The sequence below is a fragment of the Poecilia mexicana genome, unplaced genomic scaffold (assembly GCF_051168715.1).
Source record: "Poecilia mexicana isolate PSO_F unplaced genomic scaffold, ASM5116871v1 scaffold_1, whole genome shotgun sequence".
NCBI classification, from domain to species: Eukaryota; Metazoa; Chordata; class Actinopteri; order Cyprinodontiformes; family Poeciliidae; genus Poecilia; species Poecilia mexicana.
The window spans coordinates 13367460-13394780 of NW_028263370.1; the positions used below are offsets into that span (position 1 = coordinate 13367460).

At 39.1% G+C, this 27321-nt stretch overlaps 2 protein-coding genes across 2 annotated transcripts; both read right to left on the reverse strand.

Moving 5' to 3' along the window:
* Positions 1-4219: 4219 nt before the first annotated feature.
* On the reverse strand, positions 4220-11645 carry tyrp1b (tyrosinase-related protein 1b). The gene is made up of 8 exons (XM_014984387.2): positions 10873-11645; positions 10545-10653; positions 9640-9853; positions 8267-8471; positions 6016-6183; positions 5562-5741; positions 4616-4762; positions 4220-4531 (listed from the first exon to the last, which is right to left on the reverse strand). Exons 1-8 carry the CDS (start codon positions 11291-11293, stop codon positions 4326-4328), a joined length of 1650 nt encoding a protein of 549 aa, XP_014839873.2. The 5' UTR covers positions 11294-11645; the 3' UTR covers positions 4220-4325.
* Positions 11646-12115: 470 nt separating this feature from the next.
* On the reverse strand, positions 12116-19994 carry LOC106916240 (uncharacterized). The gene is made up of 5 exons (XM_088007514.1): positions 18956-19994; positions 18302-18619; positions 17832-17949; positions 15794-15907; positions 12116-13049 (listed from the first exon to the last, which is right to left on the reverse strand). The coding sequence occupies exons 1-5, from the start codon at positions 19992-19994 to the stop codon at positions 12878-12880; spliced, it is 1761 nt and encodes a 586-aa protein (XP_087863640.1). The 3' UTR covers positions 12116-12877.
* Positions 19995-27321: the final 7327 nt, after the last annotated feature.

A 27321-nucleotide genomic window follows, 5' to 3' on the forward strand; every position in this document is an offset into this window, starting at 1 on the left:
CACACCTGGTTTCTATGAAACCTCCTTCGTTTCTTGCATTCTGCTGCCCTGGTTCAAAGTGCTGCTCTCCTTGTCTCCTCCCTGTAAGGACACAACTGTTTCATTGCATCATGTGGCTTTTGCATTTTCTGTCTGGAATTTAGTCCTTCTTTAACCGAGCTTTCTTGCAGATGTTTTGAGATGTTGTTTCCAGTATTCCCACATAATGCTCTTTTAGCATGATGCCATTTATTTAGTGAAGTGCACTAGTCCCTTCTGCAGCCACATCCTCCACCGTTGGGATGGTGTTCTCGAGTTTGTAATGTTTCTGCCTTTTTCCTCCATATGAAGCAGTGCTCATCATGGTAAAACATTCAAATTCTTTGGCCCTGAGCACATTTGCAAGCTGGATTTGCATTGTATACATCCAGCTGAGCCTCCATTTAACTTATAAATCGACCAGTCGGAAGTTTACAAACAATGATGTCATCATCTGAACTTTTCTAAATTGCTTAGATTTGTGGTTTTCTTAATAAGGGTCAATTTCTGAATTTTTAATAAAGTTTTCAGATGTTCTCTAAGAAGATATCTTTTATTCTAGCAGTTATTACTAATATTATCTTTGGTACTCCTAACCCTACATAGGAAGAGTTTTGCTATTCCACCTGGTGTAACCAGTAAAACAAACATCTTAAATATGATGGATTTAGTATGAAAGAACACAGGAATGTGCCTCTGTAAAACCACAACCAGAAACAAAAAAACAGAACTCTCATTCAAACAGCAGACGAAACTGGTGACAACTTAACAAACAATACAATTGCACACAAATGTCTCATTTAGGAAAGTGGAGGCATCTCAGGAGAGCCTGTCTGCTGCCTTCGCATTAATCAAAGCCATCTGTTCACATTGCGAGCTTTGCTGAAGCCCAGCCATCACAGTCTGCTTTATCCTGGTCCAGATGAACAATTGCTCGCCTGCTTGGATGAGGAGGCTTTTAAGAGATGGAGATACGGCAAAAAGCTTGTTCATTTCAGATTTTTCCCTTCAAAAACTTTTTCTTCCCCCCCCCTGAATTTTGGCCCTTTGTTCCTTATCTTTGCCGCTGAGACTGCAAAGCTCACCAGTGAGTTTCGTGCTGCATCTTAAATTAAGATAACTCTCACGAGAGTACACTTGAAAGGTGCTAATGATCCTCCTGTCTCTGGAGGGGTAGCAATGGCCAGGAAACTGTTCTGTGCATGACTGTCACATCTATTCATATTCATACATCCAGAGCAATGTCTCTCCCCCCAACCCCCACCTGCCACTGTCACCTAGTGCTGTCCAAATGTCGATGGATCCAAATAAGAAAATCTTCACCATTCAGTTTGAGGCTCTTTTTCAGAGTACCATCCTACTCTGCAAAAATGCCAATCCAAGGTAATTCAATCCACTGCTGAGTCCTTAAAATCCGATTCCCCTCAAATTAATATAAAAATACCCCAAAGGGAAGACTGGCTGGAACTGGTGTACACTCTGAAGGCTTAGGTTTAATTGCAGCGTACGTTTAGGCGCCACCACCTTCGTGTCATCCCTCAACTCCGAGTCTGGGTTGTCACGGGCAAATGAGCTGGACTGATTGGAACCTCAGTACACAGAAGCATGTATGCCCATGTCACTCATTTTAAATCTGTCATAGCCTAAAGCTAGAAGTAATTATGCTCAGTCATGCAGTTATAGAAGAGAAGCAGAGTACATCCAGGAGGTTGGGAGTTATAAAAATTCAGCTGTTTTACCAAACAAGATAGGACGGGTAGAATACGGATTTTGGAGATATAATCCTGAGCTGTGGCTTCATATACCGAACTTTTATTAAATGAAATCTCCGTATATTAGACCGGTTTTGGTTTAAAGCTTTTATTTTTCCCTAATCAATAAAGTGAAGAACATTGTCTTGCAAAAAAAAAAAAAAAAAAAAAAAAAAAGTTTTAGTTTGCCACAATCACAAACTATCAATGTATTTTGGGGGCGGGGGGGATTTTATGTGGTACGTACACCAACACAAGGTAGAGCATAACTGAGAGTTGGAAGGGGAATGAAACATAAAAAATAAATAAACAAGCCTGCATTTGTACTCGCCTGCCTCTACTGAAATTCCTCTATGAAGAATTCTGAACCAACTGACTAAACTTCAGTCTAAATATGTCTGTTCTGCAAAAGGCTTAGATACTTTATAAAACAATGCCCCAAGCTTTAAACAAACAAAGGACCACTGTTCAATCTTCCGAAAACTGTCTCTTTCTATTTTTGATATCTAGAAGAGAACCAACTATTACAAAGCCATCCACCTAATCTAACTGGCTCTGGAAGAGCAGCAGAGATCCTCTGTCCAGAGGAAAAGTCTGCTGACAGGACAGTACTCTATAAATTTGGCCTTTCTTATGTAGTATAAAGAAGAATCTCTTAAAAAGTCCCAATGCCTGTTTGGCTCAAGCCATTAAAGGGCCACTACAAACATGTACAAGAAAACTTTGACCTTAAATGCAACTCATTGTCTATTGCAGAAAACTATCACTGTACTACACCCTGAATAAACCATTCCCACAGGGAAACACGGTGTAGGCAACGTCATGCTGTGGGGAAATAAGAAGAGGGATGTCTTGGAGATGGATGCAACTAAATGCAGGGCAATCCCAGAAGAACACCTGTGAAAGGGGCAAAAGACTGTGAACTGGGGTGAAGGTTCAGAGAAAGACCCTGAACATAGCCAGCCTGGATCGAAGCATTTTCATGAGGTAGACTGGTCCTGTGAGAATCTGTTGCATGACTTGAAAATAGATGTTCACAGATGCTTTTCATCCAACTTGACAACACTTTACCTGTCTTGCATGACTTAAACTTCTACACGTGTAGTCCTAGAAGAAACGTACCCTAAAATACCTGCCTCAATGGCAGTAAAAGCTGATGTATTCACTGAGGGCCTAAATCATACTGCACATTTTAGATTTTTTAGTTGTTCAGTAGCATGAAAACAATGCATAACTTTTCTTTTACTTCAAAATTGTTGAATACTTTGATGGTTTATTTTATAAAATTGCATGGCTGCACATCGGATTTTGTCAATATAGTTTGACAAAACATTTGTGAGGCAAAGAAGTGCTGAAAAAACCCATTTACAGTTTTACTTTACTCCAATTATTTTTATGTTCTCCTGTCTGTTAAATGCAACAATATAAAACATGTTATAAAAAAATGCCTTTTCACCACGGTTACACTGCGAGACATCTCTTAAGGGGTTCATAAAGTCTGTGCTCAGGCTTTTAGGCTCATAAATAAAAGCCACATGGGAATAGAAATTCTGTGGGCTGTACACATTTGTTTGGAGCTGCTCAATGTCTTGCGAGGCTATTGTATCTTCAGATAATCTGACGTAACAGTTGGCTTTTGCTGGCAAATGCAGAGGTCACAGCACGGGAGAAGGAGGCTGCTCATTCTTTAGTTGAATCTAGTGCCTGCAATGTTGTGCAGAATTCTTTTAAAATGAACTGAAAATCTGGTTATTACTTACCAAAAACTGAACAAAGTTGAAATGTAACACTGTTAAATATGAGGTTTTATTTATTTATTTATTTTCTTTTTCAGTTTTCAAACTGTGCAATTTGGGTGATTCAAATATAAAATATAGTTTGGTTGAATTATCTTCAGCAGTTTTCTCTCACTGTAGAAAAAGAGTGCGCAAGATCTCCTACAAGCTCATTTGCCCTAATTTAGCCTTCACACCTTGAAAATCTAGACAAATGTGAGCTATTGCAGTAACGCTTCATATCCACATGAGGGCGACGTGTGTTCTGTTATCAAGACGTTCCATCTCTCTCTGAATTAACCATTCTTTAGGTGGACGATTAGCATTAAGTGGTGTGATTTGCCAGATGGCCCCAGGCTTTAGACAAATAAATTTGCACGTGCAGCAAAAGGGCTGTCTTAAGATCAGTCTGCGGTCTGTTCACACAGCACTGCCTGTTTACTTAATGACAAGGATGGGTAAACAACAGAATGACAGAAATGGGGACACAAACATCGAAGCAGCCTTTATGGTGTGATCCATTAAACCTTAAGATAAACTGGCAGGGTGTGAGCTGAATATGAGATTAAGATTGAGCAAAGGGGTGAAAGTGTGACATTGTTTCTAAATTATCAGATATGCATCAGTAATGTACATATGTTCTATTTAGCAGTAGATCACACGAAGAAAGCACAGTTTCTGGGTATAAAACCACCTCCACTTTATTAGAAGAGATTGGTAAATAAAAAAAAGTCAGAAGACATGTGTGAAATCGCCAGGCCCTCTTCAGACAGAAGTGGACTCAGACAACAGACTGAGGCTTGTCCAGCCTCCTGTCCTCCTCTGAGTAACGCCTGTAGGTCTCTGCCAGCAGTGGCTCCAGGACCTCGGCCGAGCTGTGGGAGCGAGCACGCACAGCACAGGCGACGACCCCGCCCACAGCAGCGACAACCACCACCGCCACAACGATGGCCACCGTGATGATCTCAGACAAGGTGAGGGGACGAGCTGCGTAGGAAAGGAATGCAGGTGAGGTCAAACTGGGTCATTGGGAGCAAAACGTTAATGGATGAGTGTGTATGTGCTGCTCACCTGGCCACTGGACCTCGTACGAGTATCCCAGGTTTTCAGGGGCAGGGACAAACATCTCGGCATTGGTGACAGGAGGCCAAAAAGGCACCATGTTAAACCTGCGGTTGTGTCCAATCGGGGCGTTTTCTTCTGGATAAACTATCTCACCTACAGATGGTCACAGCTGTTACACGTCTTTCTTTCGTCACAGCTGAATTTACTGTGCTTTGCAAATGTACACATATAGTTTGAACTTCGGCACATTTGTCACGTTACAGCAACGGTGTATATCCTGGACGACCAGTCCAACCAGCCAGTTCATCCCAGAACAACACAGACTCACTTTCCACTGGAATTCGCATCTTTTTCTTCTTGCTACTCTTTTCCCTAAAAAGGTCAGATCTGTGGCGTGAATGACTAAGAATTTTCCTGTCACCAAATTTCAGTGCATGAGATGTGAATCTCTGCAGCTCATCCAGAGTTACCATTGTAATCAAATCTACTTTAATTATTTCTCTGCTTGACCAGCTTGTCGGATTAGGTGGACAGCCATGCCTTGGTAGATTTCCAATTGTGCAAGACTCTTGATTCTCTGATGTTGCTCTGTGACATGTCTAAAGCTTAAACCTCTAACGCATTCACAGAGCAGCTGCATTTGTGCTGAGATTAAAATACAAAACTCAGTTTATCAAGTAGGTGACTTCTGTTGGCACTTAAATGCACTGGAAATCAGAATAGAGTGCTGAATATAAATGTGAACCATTTTCCTAATCGTGAACGATTTTGAAACCCAGACATATTTTTTTTTCTTTTACTTGATAATTATTCTGTGTTTCATGTTAGAATAGCGCATAACAACCCAGGAAAATAGACTGAACATCACATTTGTGTGAAGGGAAATATATTTTAGAAGTCTGAACACTTTTCCAAGAAATTGCAAGTTTATGAGCCTGGACTCTGAGCTTACCTGGCTGGTGCCTGCGGAGCCACTCGTCGAACACCGCGTCGGTGAAAGTGTGCAGCAAGACAAAGATGGGATCATTAGGAGACAGGTGAGTCTGCCCACCTGTCCCGTTGAGGAAGAGGTGAGCTAGATTGTGGAGGCTGCGGATGACGGGGTCGTACATCCCCTGGGGGGCACTGTAGCCTAGTTAAAAACAGAACAACAAAAGAGAGAAAAGAAATGAAATCACTGATTTACCAAAATTAGGAACAGCAAATGCTGTCTTGGAGCTAACCATATGTGCATGTGGGTGGAGGATTGAAGGAGAGAGAGTTTCTGGCTTGAGATTTCATCTCGATATTTTCACACGCAAACTTCAGCTTCATTTCCTGTGCAACTGAACTGCAGTTTTCCCTTTCTATTGATGAGGTAATGGCAATGCTGCTTTAGCTGTGAATAATAGCCAATGGCTGGATACCTTCAATGCTGTTCCTGAAGCTCTCAGAAGAGGTGGAGTAGTACGGTGGAGTGTCGAAAGTATTAAGCTCCAGACAGTCCAGCACATCCTGGGGCTCCGGCAACCTCTGCACCATGGGTCGTGCCACGTTGCCTGCTGGGTTCCTCCTGATTGGACTGCTCTCAGTACCTTGAGGATAAGGATAACGCCAGAGACAAGGACAGAGACAAGGTTGCTTGAATCAAACAAAAATAAGTTCCAGTTATACAAGTTGGGCCTTTAAATTTTTATGCTCTGGCAGAATTTCTGCTTTTGCAGATATTTTTGGGTTAGTTCACGAATTGTCATACAAGAAGATTTCTTTCAGTGAAGTTTAGTGGCTGTGGGAAGCTATTTATCATCAAGCTATTGCTGTTTTTAATTCATAAGAACAGAAACTACCAAAGTCACCTGCATCTAAGAGACATAGATGGAAGCATCTCTGTTGTAGCTGTGGAAAAAGCTGTATATTTTCTCAGATGTCATACCTTCCCAGTGTTCTTGGCAAAAGCCCCAAGTTCTTGCGACTTCTTTGGCTCGGTCTTTTGAAATCTCAAAGTAGTTCAGTAATTGCAATGTCAGCAGATTGAGATGGTCATTCCTTTAATTTGTTTTGATCAGACATTGTGTTTTTGCATTATTGTCATGTTGAAATGTTCCAGATTTGATAAAGTTCCCTTTGTTTCACATTTCTGAAACATTACAGATCCACCTCTGTTTCACTGTAGCTACTATTGTGACTATGGCCATGAAGATTTTTGTTCTCATAACTCAAAATTACTTTGCACCACAGGTTGTGAAGCAGTGAAGGCTTTCTTCTGGAAAGGCATTCGGCATTCAAAGCCCCCAACCCCCACCCACGTTTCCTTAACAGCCACTTTACTTTTTCTTTTACTTGAAATCAACAATAGCAATACAACACCAGGTGATCTATAGGGAACCCAAAAACTCACTGACTTTTATTTATTTTACCTGCACCAATCTAATGGAAGAAAACAGGTGAGGGGTGTGTTTAAACTTGTGTGTGTTAACTTGGAAGTAGATCATAATGGAACAAATTCAAGGTTATGATCCAGATCACTTGGGCAGTTGTAGTTGAAATTTTAGAAGGACCAAACACAATTGTTTAACATTGAATAGTTTCACCTGAACGCTCAACGTGACTAGTCAAAAAGTTTTTGTATGAACTCTGAAAAATGGCAAATCTAATATTCTACCAGGGTGTGTAAACGTAGGAGCACAGCTGGATATCATTTACCGTCTACTTCTATGTGGTACATTGTAGCAGTAAGATCAGTCTTAGACATGACAGGACGGCAGATAAATTTATTTCAATCGGACTCAACGGTAATGTGTGGGGGCTTTAGAACTGAAGTTTTCTTCTTTCTTCTCTCTCCTGCACTCGTGATCTGCGCCTTTCTTTTCTCTCCTACATGCGAGCAGGGGGGCTACATAAATGGGTTATGTGTGTTTGAAGATTATTCCCTGAGATCAAAGGAACTGTAGACTTGCTAGATTCCTGTCTTCAACAAGCAGATGCACAAATGAGGCAACCCCCATTGCCACCCTCCTCCCCCAACCCATTTAAGGAGCAGTTGCTTGTTAGTGCGGGAATTACCCGACCTGTCAAGACTCTCCACGGAAAAGAATGAACACTCGTACATCGATCACTTGTGTTTTTAACTACTTCAGTCACCCCCACGCCCTTATGTGTTTTGACAAAATGAGATGTGACTCAATCCCATACAAAAAGAAAACTTAAAAAAAAAAGCAAAGAACGTGACTAATCTCCTGGAATGAGAGCTGATCCCAATACGTTCAGTCACTTTTAGCAGCTCATGCAGCTTTAAGTCACAAAAGTCTTTTATTCCATCCTAAGTCGCGTGACCTATTGAGGAAAACATGAAAATTTCAGGAAGCGGCATTCTCCTCTAGTGGGGGAATATTTCAAACTCTGTGTGCTCTAGTGCAGCCCAGAAGGCAAACTCTGACAACCAAAGTAGTTTCAAACAAACTGTTAATAGCCAGCAGTATTGAGTTTAGCACAACAGCTGTGAGGTATTATTTATAGCAGCTTATGTTCTACATGCTCTCTTTACAAGCTTTTTGCCCTCTTTTTTAGATGCAGCTGAGACGATGTTGTACATCAGCAGCACCGCTCGCCTTCACGGCGAGGCGAGCGGCGAAGGCGAGTGTCTGGTGCGGTGTAACTGAGGTGTAACTGGCTTTTTACTGTTGCAGATGGTGCCCAGTGCGTCGTAGTCCTCCACGCTCTCGCAGATGACTCTCCACTGAGAGAACACGGAGTTGGGGCTGATGGAGTTCATGTCGAAGGCACTCCTCGCTCCCAGCAGGTCGTTGGTGCAGATGTCACATTCGCTGCCGCCGATGGCAAAGTTCCAGTATGGTAGAGCAAAGGTGGGATCACCCAGCATATCCTGCTCAGTTGACGAGGGCAAAATTATGGATGGGTGGATTAAATGATTAATACTATTGTGTATAATAATTTTTTTATGTTGAATATACAGTATAATCTTGAGAAGTTGGCTGATATTTATGGCCTTCACTAATGACCAACCAGTCAAGAAAAAAAAAAAAAAATCCAAACTGGTTAGTGCACCATTAAATCAAATCAAATCAAATTTTATTTGTATAGCACATTTCTGCAGCAAGGCATTTCAAAGTGCTTCCTATAATTAAAATAAAAACAGCATGTGACATTGAATAAACAGTGAGAAAGAGAAAGACATTTTGAAAAAGATTTAAAAAGATAAAAACATTAAAACCCGCACCTCTTTTAGGACGTCAGTTAACTGTCATTTAACTGGAGCTCTAACCCTCTGGGACTTTAGTCAAAAACACCGTTTGACAAGGACTCCAACCTCTAGGTTTTTAGCTGAAACGCCGTCAACTGGGACTCTAAACCCCATAAGACTTTAGTTAAAAGTCATTACTTAGCACTACTACATTATGATGAGAATAACACTCTTTACTAACTTGCTAAGTGGAAAACAAGATGTTTAAAACTGATATGAGGAAATAGAGATGTTGAAACTATTTGATAGGAAACTATTTTCTACAACAAACAACAAGAACTCTCAAGTTTCGTAACAATAAAAGGTGGGAGAATTTAAGCTGATATCAGGTGCATTTTTGCTTTGTTTTGTCCTTTTGACCTTTCAGCCTTTGTCACTGAATGTGTTGGTTTAAAAAGTGTTGGCTTTTTTGGGGGGAAGGGGAGGGGGATTCCTTGTCAAGTTAAATGTCTGCCTTCTTTTGGTATACACAGGGAAGCATGTGTTTTTTGTAACATTTACAGCTAGCATTATATACCAGCTAGCATAGTAGAACACGTTAGCTGGTGTACAGCAGCTAGCATGTTATAGCATGCTAGCTGGTATGCCACTTGTATTGTAATCTAATCTTTAGAATTAAACTGCTGGTGGTGGGAAACCCAGAAAGACTTCTTCTGAATAATGTCCTGATATCTTATGTTACCATTTACAAATGGCTAAACTCAGCCATTTGTAAAATCAGTGTGTCAAGCTACACTGCAATATCAACCCCTGTACACACCCTAACATCCCCGGTTTCTCTCCTTCTTACCTGCATGTCTCTCTCCAATTGCAGCAGATGAAATCGATGCCAGGTGACAAAACCTGGACCTTCATGTGAGAAGTCCACACCTCCAAAACTAGCCTGGCCCGGCCCAAGGTATGTCTTACTGACAGAGTAGTAGTGGCTCCAAACAAAATAGTTGTAAATGGTGACATTCTGAAACTGCGGGGTATTGCCATCGGGTCCTAACACTTCCTGGTACCTAAGACATGTGAGGAACACAGTTCACTCGAGTTCATGAGGCATCAGATGATTATTTCTACCTTACAGCCATGTCTAAGCTTTTTCACGGGGAGACAAAGACATTTTGGTACCCACAGGGAATTTTAAAAGCTATTGGCTTTTATTTTTAGTTTCACTGCTGTTTTCTCAGCCAAACAATAGCTTAATTTATGCTTGCTAGCTAAGCCTGTCGACTGTATTACCTTTAGCTCATCAGTTAATATAACTTATTCCTCACATTCTTCCTCACTAGAGTCGGTGTGCTCTAAATGTGCCAGGACTTGAACAAACTTTTCGATTTAGTGACAAGCAGTCCTTTTACAAAATGAAACACAATACGTTCCTGAGATTTTAAAGGTTATGCGTGGTTCTTTGGGAATTTTCCATACAGATGATTTGCTCATCAGGCTAATTGATATAGCTGGTAGCATTCTTATAATTTCACTTCAACCAGAAGTTGGTTAGGAATACAGAGTCGCATTTAAATGTCTGTAAAAGTGCAGACATTTAATATCTGCTAATGTATAGTAGAGCTAATCTGGGGGTGTGGCTAATTAATTGTTTGCCTTCCAGCATCACGCGAATCTCTTCCCTTTTCTGTTCTTTCATGCTTCTCCTTTGAAATCTTGTACGTGCGACTAAGCTCTTAATGTCATAAAACTATGACATACCTTCTTGTGCAGATGACCAGGTCAGGATGAACTGTCTTTTTAGCTTGGTCTAGGGCATTTACAAAAGCCTGCTTCTCAGCTGTGCTCATCTGCATGACATTCCTCCTCACTAGAGTCAGGTTGGCAGAACAGAGAGAGGGGGAGATGGAGAGAGACAGAAAAGTAAATGTTAATAACATTTACCATTTGTATTCTTTATCTCCAGATGATAAAATGCTCTCTTAATCCCAGAAGCGGATGTGATTGACTTGTGAAGTTCTAAAGGGCGTAGCAGGGCACACTGCATTGTCTTGAATTTTAAAGACTAAAACAGAATCCATTTTCTTACCTACAGAGATCCTCTGATCACAGTTTGGCCCAGTCAAACCGTGCTTGCAGCGTCCGCAGTTGTAGCCGCTGAAGTTGCCATTACACTGGCAGGTGCGGTTGAAGAATCTCAGGGGCCACCTCTCCCTGTCATCACGGCCTGCGTACGGGTACTGTGGCCCGTGGCGACGACTGTCGGCAGCAATTGTCACACATTGCCCTCTTCCTGTGCTGGAGCCACACTCATCCCCCGCTACGCCCGCAGGAGATGGACAACACTGGCCGCTCCGCAGCCCCTCGGGAGTGATGCACTCTCGAGGGAACTGGGCCCAAGCGAGGCTGGCACACAAGGTCACCACCAGTGGACCCGCAATCCACACGCTAACACATTCCAGTTCAATTTGCAACAGATTGGAAAGAAAAGACAAAGTTTCTTCAGACATTTTAAATACTGAGATTATGATGCTTCATACCTTTTAAAAACCTTCGTCACAGATGAAGGTTTGAGGCAAAAAAAAAAAAAAAAAGCTATTCAACACTAAACTGACACACACTCCACATAAGCTCCACAACAACACAGTGGGTATGCATTCTTTTGTAGAAGCCAGTTGACTCAACATAATCATCAAACCTTAACTTCATAGACGCCCCAGCTGGCAGTGAAAGTCATTATTCATAATTCACAATCCCATTAGCCTTCCAACGTAACAAGCTCAAACGCTTTTCAACAGTAGCTTGTGAGAGATCATTTCCTCCCTCTTTCTTTTTGTAGTTGGATTTGCTTGTCTTTTGAAGCTTGTAGATTAGGAATGAATGGAGTGACTAATGACTTTGGAGCAGCAAACGGAGATAATAAGATCTCAAGGAAATTACCAATGAAAACAAAATGGTGATGGTTTACATCTTTATGTCTTGGTAGTCTCTAATCTCCATACAGCATAGTCTCATAGTGATTGCCAAGGCGTTGAAGCGGTCATTCATTTTATTAAAAGGTCAGATGTTTAGTTGATTATAGTACTTTAGAAAAAAAAGCAGATAACACAACGCGGACCCCTACCTCTGATGATGCATGCTGCTCCTCTGTTTGCAAAATTGTGACCCTACCCCCAAAGAATCAGCCCATTTCTCTGATTCATCTTAAATAGCTTTGGACACATGACTGGACTTTTGCAGAGCTGGAGCCAGCCTGCTAACACACATCCACGAGTGCCGTGCTCCACAAAGCAGGCTGCACATAACACTTGAGGATATCTAAACAGTAGAGATTTTTTTTTTTTTTTTTTACTTTTCAATGTTTATTCACATGCCTTGTGATCATAGCTCCAAAGACGGCACTTTGTGTGATCACTCGCAGAAAAATGCAGTGAGAAGGCATTCCTGGTGAAGCTGTGCACACAAAAATTCTTTGTTTTCTTTTTTTTCTATCAGAAAAGTAAAAACAATGACTTCTTATGAGTTGAGTTAGACAGATGACTGGGAGTGAATTCTTGATAGTACATGTGTACAAAATCCCCTCTAAGGGAAAGCCTGAAGGGCTGGACTCAATAAAATCTATCATCTCAATAATACAGTGTAGAATATGAAGTCAACCAAGTATCAAAATGTGTGAAGATGTTTTTTTTTTTTAATCTTAGTGAGATGCCATTTATGTTTTGGTAGCATCGTTTAGCATTACAGTACTAAAAACATTTATATGTAATTCAAAGCAAAACATTATAGATGTCGACCTACTTTCTGGGTATTTTGTCAGTCACAGTTCTTTTTTGCATGTACAAAAGAACGGGCTTGGGCCCAACGGTACATGGGGCCAATAAAAGCATAATTTTTCTGTTCACCCACATTTTTGTTACGTCTTTAGTTTCCATTGCACACACAGATAAATGACAGTTATCAATATCAGAAATCAATATAATGATGGAATATTTGTTGAACCCAAATGATGGGTTTACACTGTTTGGAAAGCAGTTGGGTAGAAAATGGCTCTTTGGTTTTTATTCAGTGAAAGCAAAAGGAAAGAGATGGGTGTCTTATATGGAAGTCCTGATGTCTTGTAAAGAGTCTGATCCTGGTCCTGGGCTGGGCAGCATCTCTGTGGAGCTTCGTGAGCAGTTTGACATGGCTACTACATCTTCATCGCTTTGCTTTTCCCTTTTTATTGCCAAGGCTGAAGCCACATCAGATGGGTCGAATCTGGTTATCCTGGCAAAAAAGGAGAGTTGGGAGAGATTGAACACTTGCGTGGAAATACTTTTCTTTAAAAATTAAAAAAAGGTTATGAAACTTGGAGGTAAAAACAGGTGAATGTGAGTGCATTATGTGTCTTTTAGAAGACACATTATATAAGATATAGATCAGGATTTTTAGGTTTTTTTAGATAAAAACAAAGACTTTTTTTTTTACAAATGTTGGGTTAACAGAAAAACTAACTGAGAAAATTAATATTTTCTCTCTTTTTTATGAAGGCTGTTGGATTGCTGTTTAATATCCTGCTGAGAGGAAATGTTAATGTTGTCATAGGAAGGGCTGTTGATTTAATGGCTTGCACACCAGATGGAGACACACAGCTCAAATGAGACACACTGGGAGATAATGACATCCAGATATAAATAAATAACTTGACATTATGGACTAATTGCAGGTGATGCTGTCCTAGGCAAAATAGTTTCAGAATTGGATGAATGTATTTTGAACACGCACCTCTTAACTACTTAACATCATCACGTCTAGTGAAATTTCAGAAATTGTTTGCAGAAATTTTGTACAAGCCCCCCTACCCAATCCCCCCCCCCCCAAAAAAAAAGATTAATCAAAGTAAAACAGAAATTGACTGAATGTTGCCAGTTAAACCACTTCAAGGTTTAAAGCCTTCGCTGTCTTTCGTAATTTTTCAGTGAGAAGCCTGACCCTATGCTTCATTTGCTTTAGATGAAGCAATGTTTTGAGGCTTAGATACTATAAGTGAGTTGTTATTTCCTTACCACTTGGACAGCTACTTTGCACATATTTACATGTGCCACGCTTACTGCTACAGCCTGCCTATTCTGGAGCAATGAGATTGTAAATTCAGCTGTGCTGCCTGAGGGTTATGCATCAGTCAACGTCGGAGAAGGTTGTTCCAGGTAAACCCACCTCTGACTGCCAAGTCTATGCTAATTACAAAATGCAGAGCAATGGTGGAATACAGGAAGAAGCGAAATATTGATACATTTTGCATTCTTTGATCATTAATATTTTACTGAAGTGGATTGTAATTTATGATGTCTCTTAAGTAGTTGTCAAAAGGTATGACGTTGAGATTTTCTGTTGCCTTTTTTTGCTCCTTTTTTATAATTTGATCCATACAGACACCTTAAAAGCCATTATTTTCTACCAGAGTACAGATTTCGTCTGGCTTTTAAAATAATAAAACCACACCAAATACTCCAATAGATCAGCAGGAATGTAATTTGTCATTTTAATGTCAATAGTTATCTGTAGTCATTTTGGTTTTCAAACATCAACTGAAGACCCATCTGACTCTAGTTGTGATCTCTTTGGTTGAACAGCACTGCTGCCTCTAACATTTAGATTAAGAGGTAAATGTTTACATTATGCAGTGCCCATTGGATTAAAATAAATCGTTGTGCACACTGCACAGTGTTAACATTAATAATATAAACTTGCTTTATTGCCTTTTACCGAGTTTCCCTTACTGCAGAGCGTTTCTGAGCTTTAGCATGCATTTTCTACCCTCCACATTGAGCATTTAGAGTAGAAAAATATTAATCTTTTTTTTCTGGAAAACCTGCTTCTCTTGTCACAGTTCTTACTGTTTCTGTATTACAGCTTAATTTGCATCATGCTATCTTGCATCATAGCATGTATAAACAGCATATTTTTTTTTTTTACATTTTGAGATCATTCCCTTCCCCAAAATAGAACTTGTACAACACTTTTTACAGTAGCTTCTGCAGTTTGTTGACACTAATTATAGCAAAGTAATTTTATAATGACAACTTTTCTGTAAATTATCAGATTATGTCACTTCACAAGAACCTGTTTTGTGATGGCTCTGGTGTTCAATATTCATTTAAATTCAAGACTGCCGTTTTCTTTTACGTTACTAGCCAAACATTTCACATTTTCAACTTTCTTTCCATCAACGCCTTTAGTCTGTTACTGATCCAAAACTGCTACCTCCATTACCCAGTAAAGCTCTTGTTTCACCCTTTCAGTCTTTTACGTGATGCTAAGAGCAGAATCCTGAGCATGCCGGCCACAAAATTCCCCAGAGGTAATCAGCTGAGAAGCACACAGCTGGTTGTGTCTTGGAGCCACAGGTTCATAGCGTGATATTTGGTCAGCTGACGGTCTGAATATCTGACATTTGGCTGGTCTAGTTGATAATGAATTAAACTTTTTTTTTTTTTATGATACAATGAATCGTAAAAGAATACAAAGCTGGTGAAAAATCTTCCCAAAATCATATTTTAAACTTCTAAATGACACACATCCTGTACCAATGTGTTTGGGGGGACATTTGAAAACAAAAAAGATGCAATAACCTGATTTCACATATGTGCACAATATTAAACTAGCACTTGTTTTTATGCACATTTTGATCCATTTTCCAGGGTATATCACTAACCGTATTAGAACTAATCTGATTAATCTCTGTATAAACATATGGCTATAACATGAGAATACAATAACATCCCTCCTGAAAATGTAATAAATTGACTCTTGTTTTTTAGTCATAGCGTTCTTCTTGATAAGTTTAATGGCAATCTAAGGATCAACTGAGAAAAATAATTGTTCACACTAAAGAATTCAAAATACTCTCAATGCCCTTTTTCAAACATTTTCTGACAAAGAAAAGAAAATATAAACTGTGCATTCATTCAAAGTATATGCACTTTACACATCTTTTCCACCATTCCAAACATCTTCGTGAGTAAACATACTCTTGAGAGTTTCCATTGTCTTCTGTCAGAGTGTCGTCACTGCAGTCGCCTCCCATCTCTGTCTCTGGTTCAACACACGCTTCCTCACAAGCCCGCTGCACGGCTGCTGGTGTGCTGCTCACACAAGAAGCACATGAACAATGTCTCTTTATCACTGTCATATTCTCTTCCTGTTGCCCTTTTGCAAATGAGCAAGGCATTGCTCTGAAGCATTTGGACAAGTGCTGGAACGCTATAAAACATCCTAATAAAGATAAAAAAGAAATCATTTTGTGAACATAAGAGGAGATCCAGAGCCAACACAAAGCACATTCTCCTCATTTCGTCATCCGTCAGTGTTGAAATGTTAACTGCAGCTTGGGCAACATCAGAGGCAATTCTGTACCAGCACTGCTGTGAGTCCCATCTGTGATTGTGGGCCTGTTGGTTCTACAGCTAGCTATCAGACTGCTAGTTTCAGCTTTAAGAAAATGAGTGCTTAGATGTATTTAGTAGTAGTGCTAATGTAGAATTATTATTTCCACTTATTTGTACAAAAAATAAACATAATTTGCAAAAATTAATCTAAAGTTGTCACATGCACATCCTTAACCCTTTCATGCATAGTGGTCACTAGAGTGGACAGCTATCTAAAAGCCATTTTCTTGTGGATTTTTATGTTATAAATGCACACAGACCACTGAAGTGGACACTAATGCATCATAAAATACTCTATCAACTACTGGCCATCAACTGAAAATGCAAGAAATTATTTTTGTCAAATCCAATATGGCCGACAGACAAAAAAGCATGCCAACCGACCCGGTCCCTCCTTCTACTGTAGACGACTCTTGCAGGTAAAAAAAAATAAATATTGTGACATCAGATAACCCCTAAAGAACAATACTACTGATGTATGTTTCAAATAACAACTTTGTTTTTGGAGAAAATTACAATTGATCACCTAAAAAAATATATATATATATATTTTTTTACAAATTTGTTTTCCTTATAAAAATCAAAAACTTTTTTTTTTTAAATTCTGTCTCAAAGGATCATAATTCATGCATGAAAGGGTTAAAGTAATCACAATCATAGGGGGATTTGCGCTTTTGTTGTTGTTGGCTGTACTATCTGGCTGTTCCAAATGATCATACAAGATGGCAGGCTTCAAGAGATATTTTTGGCTAGTTGGGGGTTATCTATTATTGTGTCAAAAGTTGTCTTCGTTTCCAGAAATGTCTCTAATTCATGCTGATTTTACTTTACCCTAGTCAGACTTCCATGAGAACTTGAGTTGATCTCAAAAGCAAACGGGTGAGACCAGCCTTGCATCCTTAAGCTCCTTGCAAAGCTAATTAACAATTGTACAATAATACAATTAACAATAATCGTAAATGTTGAATCGTGAAGTGCTTATTAAGAATTTTACTGTGGAATGCCACCTTGACCAAGCAGGAAAACCTTGAGACAAAATATTTTCTTTTGTTTTCAGGCAGGTATGGCACTGTTGGGTCAAAATGAGAGTTGTGTTTTTACTGTATTTTCATTTGTATTTCAAAGCTTATATAACGTTTTATGTAACCAAAAACCCAATTAGGGAAAAATCACAGCACATTAGTTTGGATTGTAAATTCTGATTTTTTTTTTCATATCTTTAGGGACTGAGGACTCGGCAGACACTGAACACTGCTTCTAACAATATTACCAAAAAAATAAAAGAAAATAAAATTGCCACACACACACAACCCTGCCTTCTGTCCTCAGTTCAGTCTATTTGTTCCATTAGAAGGCACATTTCACATGCATTTTTTACACGATACCTTTACATCACAAAGGATTAGAAGAAGTTCTTTTAAAATTTTACGTAAGTGTTTAATGAGAAGGGTTAAGACTTAAGTGCGTTGAACCCGGAGGTCTTTTGAAGTTATCTGAAGTGGCAGTCAGAGGTCACTCACTCTGAGGCAATTCCTGTTTCACTTACATTGATTTTTTTTTATTTTCTGGCTTTTATTAAGCTTTTCTGAAATCCTTAATGCGCAGAAACTTCACCACTTACCTTTTCTTGTTCCGACATTTGAGGACGTAGATAATGATGACGACGGTCTCCAAAACCAAGAAGACTGCAGTAAAAATAGCCCCAGTCTTCCATGCCTCAAGGCCTTGCTCATTCTTATCTAAACAAATATATTACCAACAAAAGACAAGGAAAGAGAAACAGAAGGAGGAACTGAATTAAATGAATCAATAAACATACTGCTTTAAACAAAAAGATAAACTGGAATTCTGTTTTTTTTTTAATATTGATATTTTTTTTAAAAAATAAAATTACCTTGTTTTATGAAAAGGATATTTTTTTTCCCCCACTATTAGGTTATGTAAATCTAGTCTACTTGGAGGTGGTAAAAAAAAGTATGTATTAAATGTAGATTTTTTTTTTCTTTTTATGATGGGAGCCATATTGTGAATGGGCCTCAAATTTCTTCGCAGTAAGTGTAGTATGCTTGCACTTTTTTTCCACCATATTACCCGTTTTTCCAGGTGTAACTTCCACTGCGTCCCTGATTCCATTCGGTTTCTCTCCTTCTTCCTGATGATATTCAGCAAAAACATTGTTCTCAAACTTATCTAGTGTGGGTTGGATCCTGCCATGGTTGTGTGGCAAAAATCCAGGATTTGAGGTGATTGCACTGCTCTGATGGTCGGATTTCACCTCGATGAGCGTATTATCTTCAGTTGTACCAGCACCAAATGATGGGTTTGGGGTAGAGGGCTGGTTTTCAGGTCTCTTTTCTGTGAAGTCTTTCTTACTCTCTTCAGATTGTGGACCAGGGATCACCATTGCCGCTAAACGAGAAGATGTGCAATATGACACACAAAACATTACGCCAAAAGGCAAACATTTTGCTAATAGGAGGGAACTACAGCGTCTTGTAAAATTGGTCATACCAAAGCTTTTATGTGACGGCGTAAAATAAAGTAGCTCATAATTATAAAGTGGAAGGAAAAAAAAAATGGTTTTCATGTTTACAGTCTGAAAATTCTAGATATCAATGGAAAAAATGCAATACAAATTAAAGTAAGGACATTTGGTCAGTTTAAAACGTCTAAAGATTTTGGGTTTCTCGTTGGGCTTTGATTCGACTTTTACAAATTTCTTCATGGCAGCTACACATATCTCACCTTGATCCTCTTTATTGTCCTCTGAATCCTCCAAAGCAATTTGCTCCTCCTCTCCAGCATTGTCACCTCCTTCAACCGCCAGTGCCACTGATCCTTCCTTGATTACAACCTCACCATATTTTGCCTCTACTGTTACTGTCCTTAAGTCTGTACCTTCTGCTTCTGCCTTTTCTGTCTCCACTAAGCCATTGTCGTCAGGTTTTTCTAGTCCGTCCATGTTCTCCTCTCTCCTGGCCGCTCTCTCCTCTTTTATCGGCTCTCCAAAGACGGATTTTATTTGTATTACATGATCATTAGGATGAAGTAATGCTTTCTGTCCATCTGTGTGGTCTGTGTGACTTATCTCAAGCAGAGCTGCTTCCTTTCTCCTGCTATTCTCTATCTGTTCTTCATCAGCCATTTCAAGGCCAGCTTTAGATTCTTCCTCTTTTTCCTGCTCTGGCTGTACGCCCACTGCCACCTCCACAGTAGCTGGTGTTTCCTCTCCATCCTGTGTTTCTCTTTCAGTGGCATTCTTTAGAACTATCAACACAACCTGCTCCTCGCTGTCCTTCTTCGCAGCCTCTAAATCCCCTTCTGTCTCCTCTAAGGCTCCATCCACAGCCTCTTGAGTTAATATAGTTTCCAATAATGACTCACCGGTAACCTCCAAACTCACTGCTGCTCTGTCTGTCGTCTCTTCAACAGATCCAGCTACTTTCCCCCCTTCTTCCTTGACAACTTCTTTACCCCCTCCAGCTACATTAATAAATGTATCCACCCTTGCTTCTACCTCACTCTTCTCAAAACCATTATCTCCTATCTCAAGAGTCATATTCGTCCCGTCTTGGAGTGGTTCCAGTGTTTCAGATTCTTCCTCAGCTTCACTCTCTCCCTGAGCATCTTCTTCTACCCCTTCCTTCTCCACAGCCATATATTTTGCTTGAACAGCTGCTTCCACCTGACCCAGAGCTGCCTCTACCACCCTCTCAAGCAGTTCTTTTAACACTTCTCCTGCTCCACGGCCCTTCACTTGCTCTGAGCGAAGCTTCGGCAACATGTCACACACGCAGCACACTTATGAGGAGCAATTATAGTAGAGCTGTGAAATGTAGGGTTAAGCGGCTACCGGGGCCTGAGATAGAATCAGAGATTGCGAAAGACAAAAAACTGCCATACATCTGGAAAAAGTTGAAATAACTCAAAAGAAAGGGGGTGACCCACATTTGTGGATATGAGTCACATCTGTTTTTTTTGTTTTTTTTAGGTTCATTTCTTACACTAAACTCACATGTGTGTCCAAAGTATTGTGTCTGAAGCAGCAACTCCTTAGCGAGACTGGATGGACTTCTAAATGTGATGCATTATCTGTGGTAAAAAAGAAACATTTAATGTTGTTCCTGTGTGAGCTTCTGTTGCTTGTGATGGGCTGCATCATAATGTGAAGCATGTGCTGAATAAATTGGGATCTCTGTGAGAAACGTATGCGCTGTCAGAAGTGTTGTATAGTTGGGGGCAATGGAAAATCACTTGGTACCATTTTGTATAGCAGTTAATTTATATGATTTATAATGAGACCAATCTGAATGCAAGGGCTAGATTTGGCCTTATTTCTAACAATAAATCTCTTACAATTAAACCTCCTTGCTGTTTTGAAATCTTGGTCAAAACCACCAGATTACTTTTAGTTATTAATGTGACACATTTCACATTCTGTCTTTAAATGTCTGACTCACTGGATTCTGTTAAAACGGTTATTGTTGCACTAAATCCCAAAAGTCATCAGCAGCGATAAAGTGAATAGAGCATTTTGTACTGAACACAATCAGATCTCTTCATTCGGGGAAATCAGACTTAATAGCCTTAGACGGCAGTTTTCTATTAATTCTGTTGTCACAATGGATTAAATGCTGGGGATATGACAGTTTAATATTTTTTTTTACCTTTTTACTCCAGGTGCAGACATGAGGTGAAATGGAGATATTTTCTTCTGTTTGTTTCATCAAATCAGTCTACCCTTGTAGTCAACATGTGCTATAGTCGCTCCGTAATCTGCTTAATAATTCCACCCTTTGCGAGGGTTATTTATTCTATTGTGTTTTCCCTGAAATCAGTTGATCCTGACCAGAGGCACCATTTATTCTCCTGCCAAAAATGTGCCTTACACAACTATAAACCCAGATCAGATTTATCAACCCACCAGTTTATGATGTTTTGTTTTTTTTTTTGTTTTTTTTTCTTCCAGGCATCTCTGCACACACACTCAATGTTTTGAATTTAGAAAAATAATAAAGACCCATCCTCGGTGTTTGTAGAGGAATATGTCAGTATGAGTCTCTCTGGTCTTTGTGTAGGTTTTTAAGTCACATGGGGTGCCGCACTGTGATCTCTGCTACAGCGTGAATCACTTGACAGTTCACTGCCAAATCCGAACTCCTGCTCATGAAAAGTCTCTGTTCTCTGTGACAAAACAAAATCATACAAGAGCTGAAACTTTGGAGTTTCAGAGGGGCAGCAAATTATATGAAATCTTTCCCGAGTTTTTATTTTGTCAAAAAAGCTTTTGAAGCAGTCTCTAACTTTCGATCTCTAATCTTTTCCTCCTTTTTGTCCTCAGTGACTGCCGCAGAGTAGCTCAGAAAGGTTAATACAGTCACATGTGCTTCACATTGGGCTTTGTGCTACTTGAGACTCCACATGTGACCGGGCTGCAGAAAGAGATTAACACAGTTGCACACCTAATATTGACTAATTGCAGATGTGTGGGTTCCATAATTAGTAGTAATCATAAAAGTGATTACTGAGAAAAGTAAATTAAAACATAATTGAGTAATTAGCCTACGAAAATTACATATTTTCTGAAGAACTGCCGAGACTACGTTGTGCGAAAGGGCAGAGCGGAGCAGGTTCTAGTTTGAGTTGTGCTAATTTTAGGAAGGAGGAACCAGGAGTAGCCTCGCAAAGAGGTGTGATGGTAGAGTTGTCTTGTTGATGTGCTCCACCTACAGGCAGGAAGAGTCAGTACTTGTTTGTCAATGTTTTAGATTTTATTTATTAATTTTTTTGAAAGTAGGAAGTTTTAAAACTTATTTTTAGCTTGTATGTAAAATTTATGGAAAGACTTGGTGCTCTACTATAATTCTGTTTGCTCTGACGGTCAATATTTCAACTTTTGAGACAATAATTGGAGTTTAATGTTTGCTGTTCAAAAATGTAAATGCACTGACGGTTGTGCAATCTCTTTATTATTCTTGCTGGCTGTATTGTCAATAAATCATGGCTGAATTGTTAGAATAAATTTCTTAGAGGACATTTGGATTCCAATCCTTATTCATTGGAGTGAAGATTGGCTGAACTGGTATTAGCCCCACAGCCTTTGATGAGAATAGACATGGACTATAACAAGTTGTGTGATTGTAGGTACTACTTGTTGCCATATTTTCAGACAAATGAACCTCCAGATTTGCCCAATAATCAGAACAAGGATTCATCAGAAAAATATTAAATACCACCAGTTATCTAATCTTCTCCAAAACACATCCCACAGAATTTAGTTTGGGTTTTCATAAGATGTTTTTCTTAGTAAAAAGTGGTTTCTGTTTGTCATTACAAGTTACAAAATCCCACATACCCTCTATGCAGATGCACTCACACTGGTTGTGCTGGTTGTACTGAGCAAGCTCTGTGTTAGTGATATCACAACTGCTTAGTATGGATGGGCAATATGGCACCAAAATCGTCACTTAATCATGATTTCCCTTATAAGAAAGCTTAGCTATTAAAAATGTTTGGAACACTTAGGCCAAAGTGCACTTCTAAATAAATCTTAATCAGAAAAGATTGTATCGAAGTTATTATGAAAATCATCAGCAAAGAAGCTGAAACTACTGTTGCTGGTTTGGCTGAGTATATACACACCCCAGATACAATACTGATCTTTAGCTAAGTCAGTCAAGTTGGTAGCAAACTAGACTATTCTGGAAAAAAAGTAAACATTCATCAAAGTGTTCAGTCATTTTTGCATCAGCTGCTAAGTGCCTTTATTAGCACTTCTGGGAAGATGAGTCCAATGGATAATAATAAAAATATTAATAAAATACCAATAGTGCAGTAAGCAGTTACATGTCCTTTAAAACATATCTGTATTTAGTTTTAGTTGAAGGAAAGGGGAAGAAATAAAAACTGACTGGTCTGATTAAGACCACAGAATCAGTTTCACACTCTCTGCTTTGACAGATCATCAACACATTCTAATTCCTTTATTATCCAATATTGCGAGATCATCCACCTCTATTCTGTAATTGGGAGGAGAGTGTAAAGGGGGAGAGGTGGAAAGTTTTAGAAAGCCTGAAGCCTTTTCAAAGCAACCCTCACATATTGGCAGCCTGTTCTTTCTTATGAAAAATAGCCCTAGCAGCAATTTTCTGAGGTCAATTTTGATGTAAAGCAAAGCTAATTTTCTTTTGAGGTGGGTTTTGTAGCTGGACTCTTTGTATAATGTTTTTCCTAATTCTTCCTGAAGTTGTGGTCAAGAAAACCCCAGTCCCAAACACAAAAGTGGTGTTTAGGATTAAATCCTCTGCCCAGGCGCAGCAGAGAAAATGCCTCAAAGAGTAACAGCAATCTAAAGCAAACTAAGAAACAGTACCGTCATTAATGACCACCTTTATCTAGAAGACTTCAGATGAGACAAGACAGCTGAGAGGTATAGCTGTAATGAGTGTGCTAAAGCGAAGCAGGAGAGCAAACAGAAAAGTTAAAGGCGTGTTTCTCAAAAGATTACCACGGCAGTTGAGAGGAGGAGGTCCTGTTGGCCTGACCCAAAATGGGGCGATAGGATTCGGCTGTTTATTTTCCTGTCTCTACCTGCAACTTTAGGTTTGTGACCGGTCCATAAAATGTTACTTCTCTGCATAGTGACTTGACCGTTGCCAGTTTCGTCTGATTTTTATCTCACTTCAGTGCTCTGTCTGGGATTTGTCTCAATGAGCTCAATTTCTCAGGATTCATTTAATCAGCGAACAGAAGAAAGAGCTGTGAACAATGACGCTGAGTTTCTGCGCTGTTTTTGAATCGTAGTCCTTCATGGTTGTAGCAGCGGAGGAAGTGAGTGAAGCCATTCTGTCTGCGTTTGTCACGATTCCAAATACTGAGCAATTAAAGTTGGCGCAAGACGAATGTTTGAGGACATTTTACAGCTGGAGAAGATGTCATTTGGCTCAGCACTTATGTTCATTTACAACTTAAAGAGTACATGCCTCCACCAAGCAATTGCTTCTAAGAAATTGTCCAAACCCTCTGTAGAAAGCAAAGTGTAGAGCTGTTGCTGCGCAGAGCCTCGGCTTGCTAAGAAAATAGGAGACTGCTTTAATAAAAATTTGGGGCACAACATTTGGTGCTAAAATCTAAAATTTCAAAGCAGCAGGTACCTAAAAATCCTAATTTGAAAATCACAAAATACATATTTATTACATATAAAAATTTCAATAAAACTGGATGTGACACACAATATCTCTATCTTATTTAAGAACTATTATGAAAAACATTATTTTTAATTTAACATGAGTAATTTTTCTTGATTATTGTAACAGTCATGTGCAGCAGCACATCATAAATTTATTTGATCTCTTAGCATAAGACATGAAAACCTCTCAGAATACTGATGTAGAAAAGGTGACTGGGGTGCCGCCGAGTTTCTGCTCAGGTTAAGCAATCAGATATTAGGGCTTGATTCACTGACGTGGAAGCACTTTAAATTATGTCATGATGTACAGTTGTAGAAGAAATAAAAAGTAACTGTATAAAACGTAAGTCTTTATATAGATTTAATCATATGATTTATTTAAATATTGATTGACTTTCAATTGAGTGATAAACTGAGGCCTTTAAAATATACTGATGCTATTGATTTTTTATTTTACATGATGGATACATTTCTGATTTTTGACTTTTAGCCTTCGAAAACACTGATATCATCTAGAATCTGATTAAGGAGGAGGGCAACTGAGACATCTATAAAAACATTGAGCAGACAGGATGGCGAAGTAGGAAAGAGGACAAGAGGAAAGGAGAAATGTTTGATAATGTTCTACTAGTTACAGAGGGCCTTCGGTCTCAGATGATTCTGTCCCAGATCTGTAAAGTTGTAGAAGACGGTCGCCCAGGAACCTGGATTTTATCAAGAGTCAATCTGTATCTTCCAACACATTTTTTTGTGCCTCTTTATTTTGATCTTCCCTATATTTTCTTGTTCAGTAGCATTAGATTTGCCTGAAAGGATTTCAAGTGTATACATTTTATCTGTCTCCTGCATATGTGTCAGATCTTTTGTTGTTTACTTTACTTGGTGCGAGGAGGAAGCCCCCCATCAGCACAAGACGGAGACACGTTGCAGTCACAGAAGAATCCTCCCTCTGAAATTCATTATTTTGAAAGGCATGCTGTGAAAAGAAAACAAATAATTCTGTGCTTCAGAACTAATATGGGGATTTCTGTTTTGTGGCTGCTTGATGTTTTGCTACAAGGAGCTGCTCTTCCTTAAACTCAGGGGGGGAAAAAAATTAGATCATTTGGAGTTTGTAGAAAGGTAGAAGAGTGGAGCAGAGAACAATATTAGTGCACATAAGTAAATAATGTACAAATTACATGTTTGAGAGTAAAAGCCTTTGATAGAATTGCAAACCAAATATATTATATATTATATTATTAGAAATTTAAGCACTGGCTGCAGTCAGTGCTTAAGGAGACACCAAAATTATTGAAGTCTTTGGAAAGACCAACGCAAGAGGTAACCCTACTCCTACGATGCTTATCATCCGCAGTACATGGATAAACTTTTTTTTTTTTTTTTACCATGCTAGTATTTCCAATTCCTAAAAATCTTTTTTTAGTCTTATCTAATATTCAAATTTTCTGGAAAAATAAAAAATTTATTTTCTCTACCTGAAAGTCGTAATAATCAAAATTACCCAAAATACGTGTTTCAAATGTGTCTCTATCTCACTTTTTGAATTGAGTTAACAAAACATATTACTTTGTGATGATAATATTTACAAGTCTGCACAAAATTACTCACAGTCATGACCGATTATAATTTATTATCATTCAACAAAAAGTTAGTTTTTGATAGGAAAATGGGCGTCTCTTGAAAGATAAAAAATTCATTAAAAAAATATAGGAAAATATCTATTTTATTGTCTCTTAGATATTAATTGGAAATTTCTTTATTTGCATTACAACAATCAAAACCTTCCTGTAATGTAAACCAACTGTTTGTATGTTTCCACTGGTCTTTTATATTTGGTGTTGAGCCCCAAGTCCTTGAGATTGGAAGGACTCTTTGCCATCACCCTAATCTTTAACTGCCTCTGCAGATTTTCCATCAGAAAGTCTGGAGCTTTGCTGGGCCTCTTGAAAACATTAGTATTACCTCCGGTCATATCAAATAATCAATGTGTCACATCCATAACAGCGGTGAGTCATGGTTTAGTGGTATGGCCAGTGTGTTGGGATTGAAACCTCAGTCACCTAAGAGACCAGCTGAGTGTGTCGACTGACAGAAGCGCATCAAAAATGGCTTCAGGGATTTCCACCGATGGAAAGTGCCAGTGGGAAGGTATAGGGAGATGATGAGCCAGTAAAACGGTTTGGGAGCAGGATATATCCTTTAAATAATATCAGTAATGAGTTTATTTGCACACTCCTCCATATGATCCGCCCCTCACTCTTCAAAGTGCCAAACGTTGCGAGTGGTGAAACATTTGGGAATAAAGGCAGGTTTTGTTTGGTGAAATGAGAGATATTAGTCATTCATAACACAGAAGTGGTGTTTCATCTAATCATTCCCTCTCCTGGTTTCCCACTTCTCTCATTTTCTCTCTCCCTCCGCTCACTCTGCTCCTCTGTCTGTAGCTTCAAGAATTTTTCAAAAGGATGTTCCCTAAATATCTAGGACATCTTTTTGGGTCACCATTAACATCACCCAAACTTATAAAACATGCAGAGAAGTTACCTTTTTTTCTCTCTCTCCTTGCGTATAAGGAGATCTAAGCCTTCTTGCCGACACAAACAACAACATCAACCAGTACCAACAACAGAAATAATATATGCTCTCATTATTATTCCTATTTGGAGCTATAATTTATTCTACATTAGTTAGAAACAGCAGTTTCAAAGGAAAAGCCATGAAGAGTGGCTTGTTGATAAGGCACGAAAGTTAAGTCAATGTATTCAGTCTTTCCCTGTTTCCCCCCTCATTTTTCCCTCGCACATGAAAACACATGCAGGCTCTACATGCCCACATCTCTCAGAATACTCACTTCAAGTGGAGAAAATGTACAATTAATTAGAGAGAATCCACATTTCCTTGCTTGTTTGTGCCTTTGCAC

Coding starts and splice junctions, on each gene's coding strand:
- tyrp1b (XM_014984387.2), bottom strand. CDS start 11,293: ATGTCTGAAGAAACTTTGTCTTTTCTTTCCAATCTGTTGCAAATTGAA. Junction 5,742..6,015: donor CTTCAGGAACAGCATTGAAG/GTATCCAGCCAT, acceptor GTTTTTAACTAG/GCTACAGTGCCCCCCAGGGG. Junction 4,532..4,615: donor GTACGAGGTCCAGTGGCCAG/GTGAGCAGCACA, acceptor TTTCCTACGCAG/CTCGTCCCCTCACCTTGTCT.
- LOC106916240 (XM_088007514.1), bottom strand. CDS start 19,994: ATGTTGCCGAAGCTTCGCTCAGAGCAAGTGAAGGGCCGTGGAGCAGGA. Junction 18,620..18,955: donor GGACAATAAAGAGGATCAAG/GTGAGATATGTG, acceptor CTTCTCGTTTAG/CGGCAATGGTGATCCCTGGT. Junction 13,050..15,793: donor GACAATGGAAACTCTCAAGA/GTATGTTTACTC, acceptor CTTTTTTGCCAG/GATAACCAGATTCGACCCAT.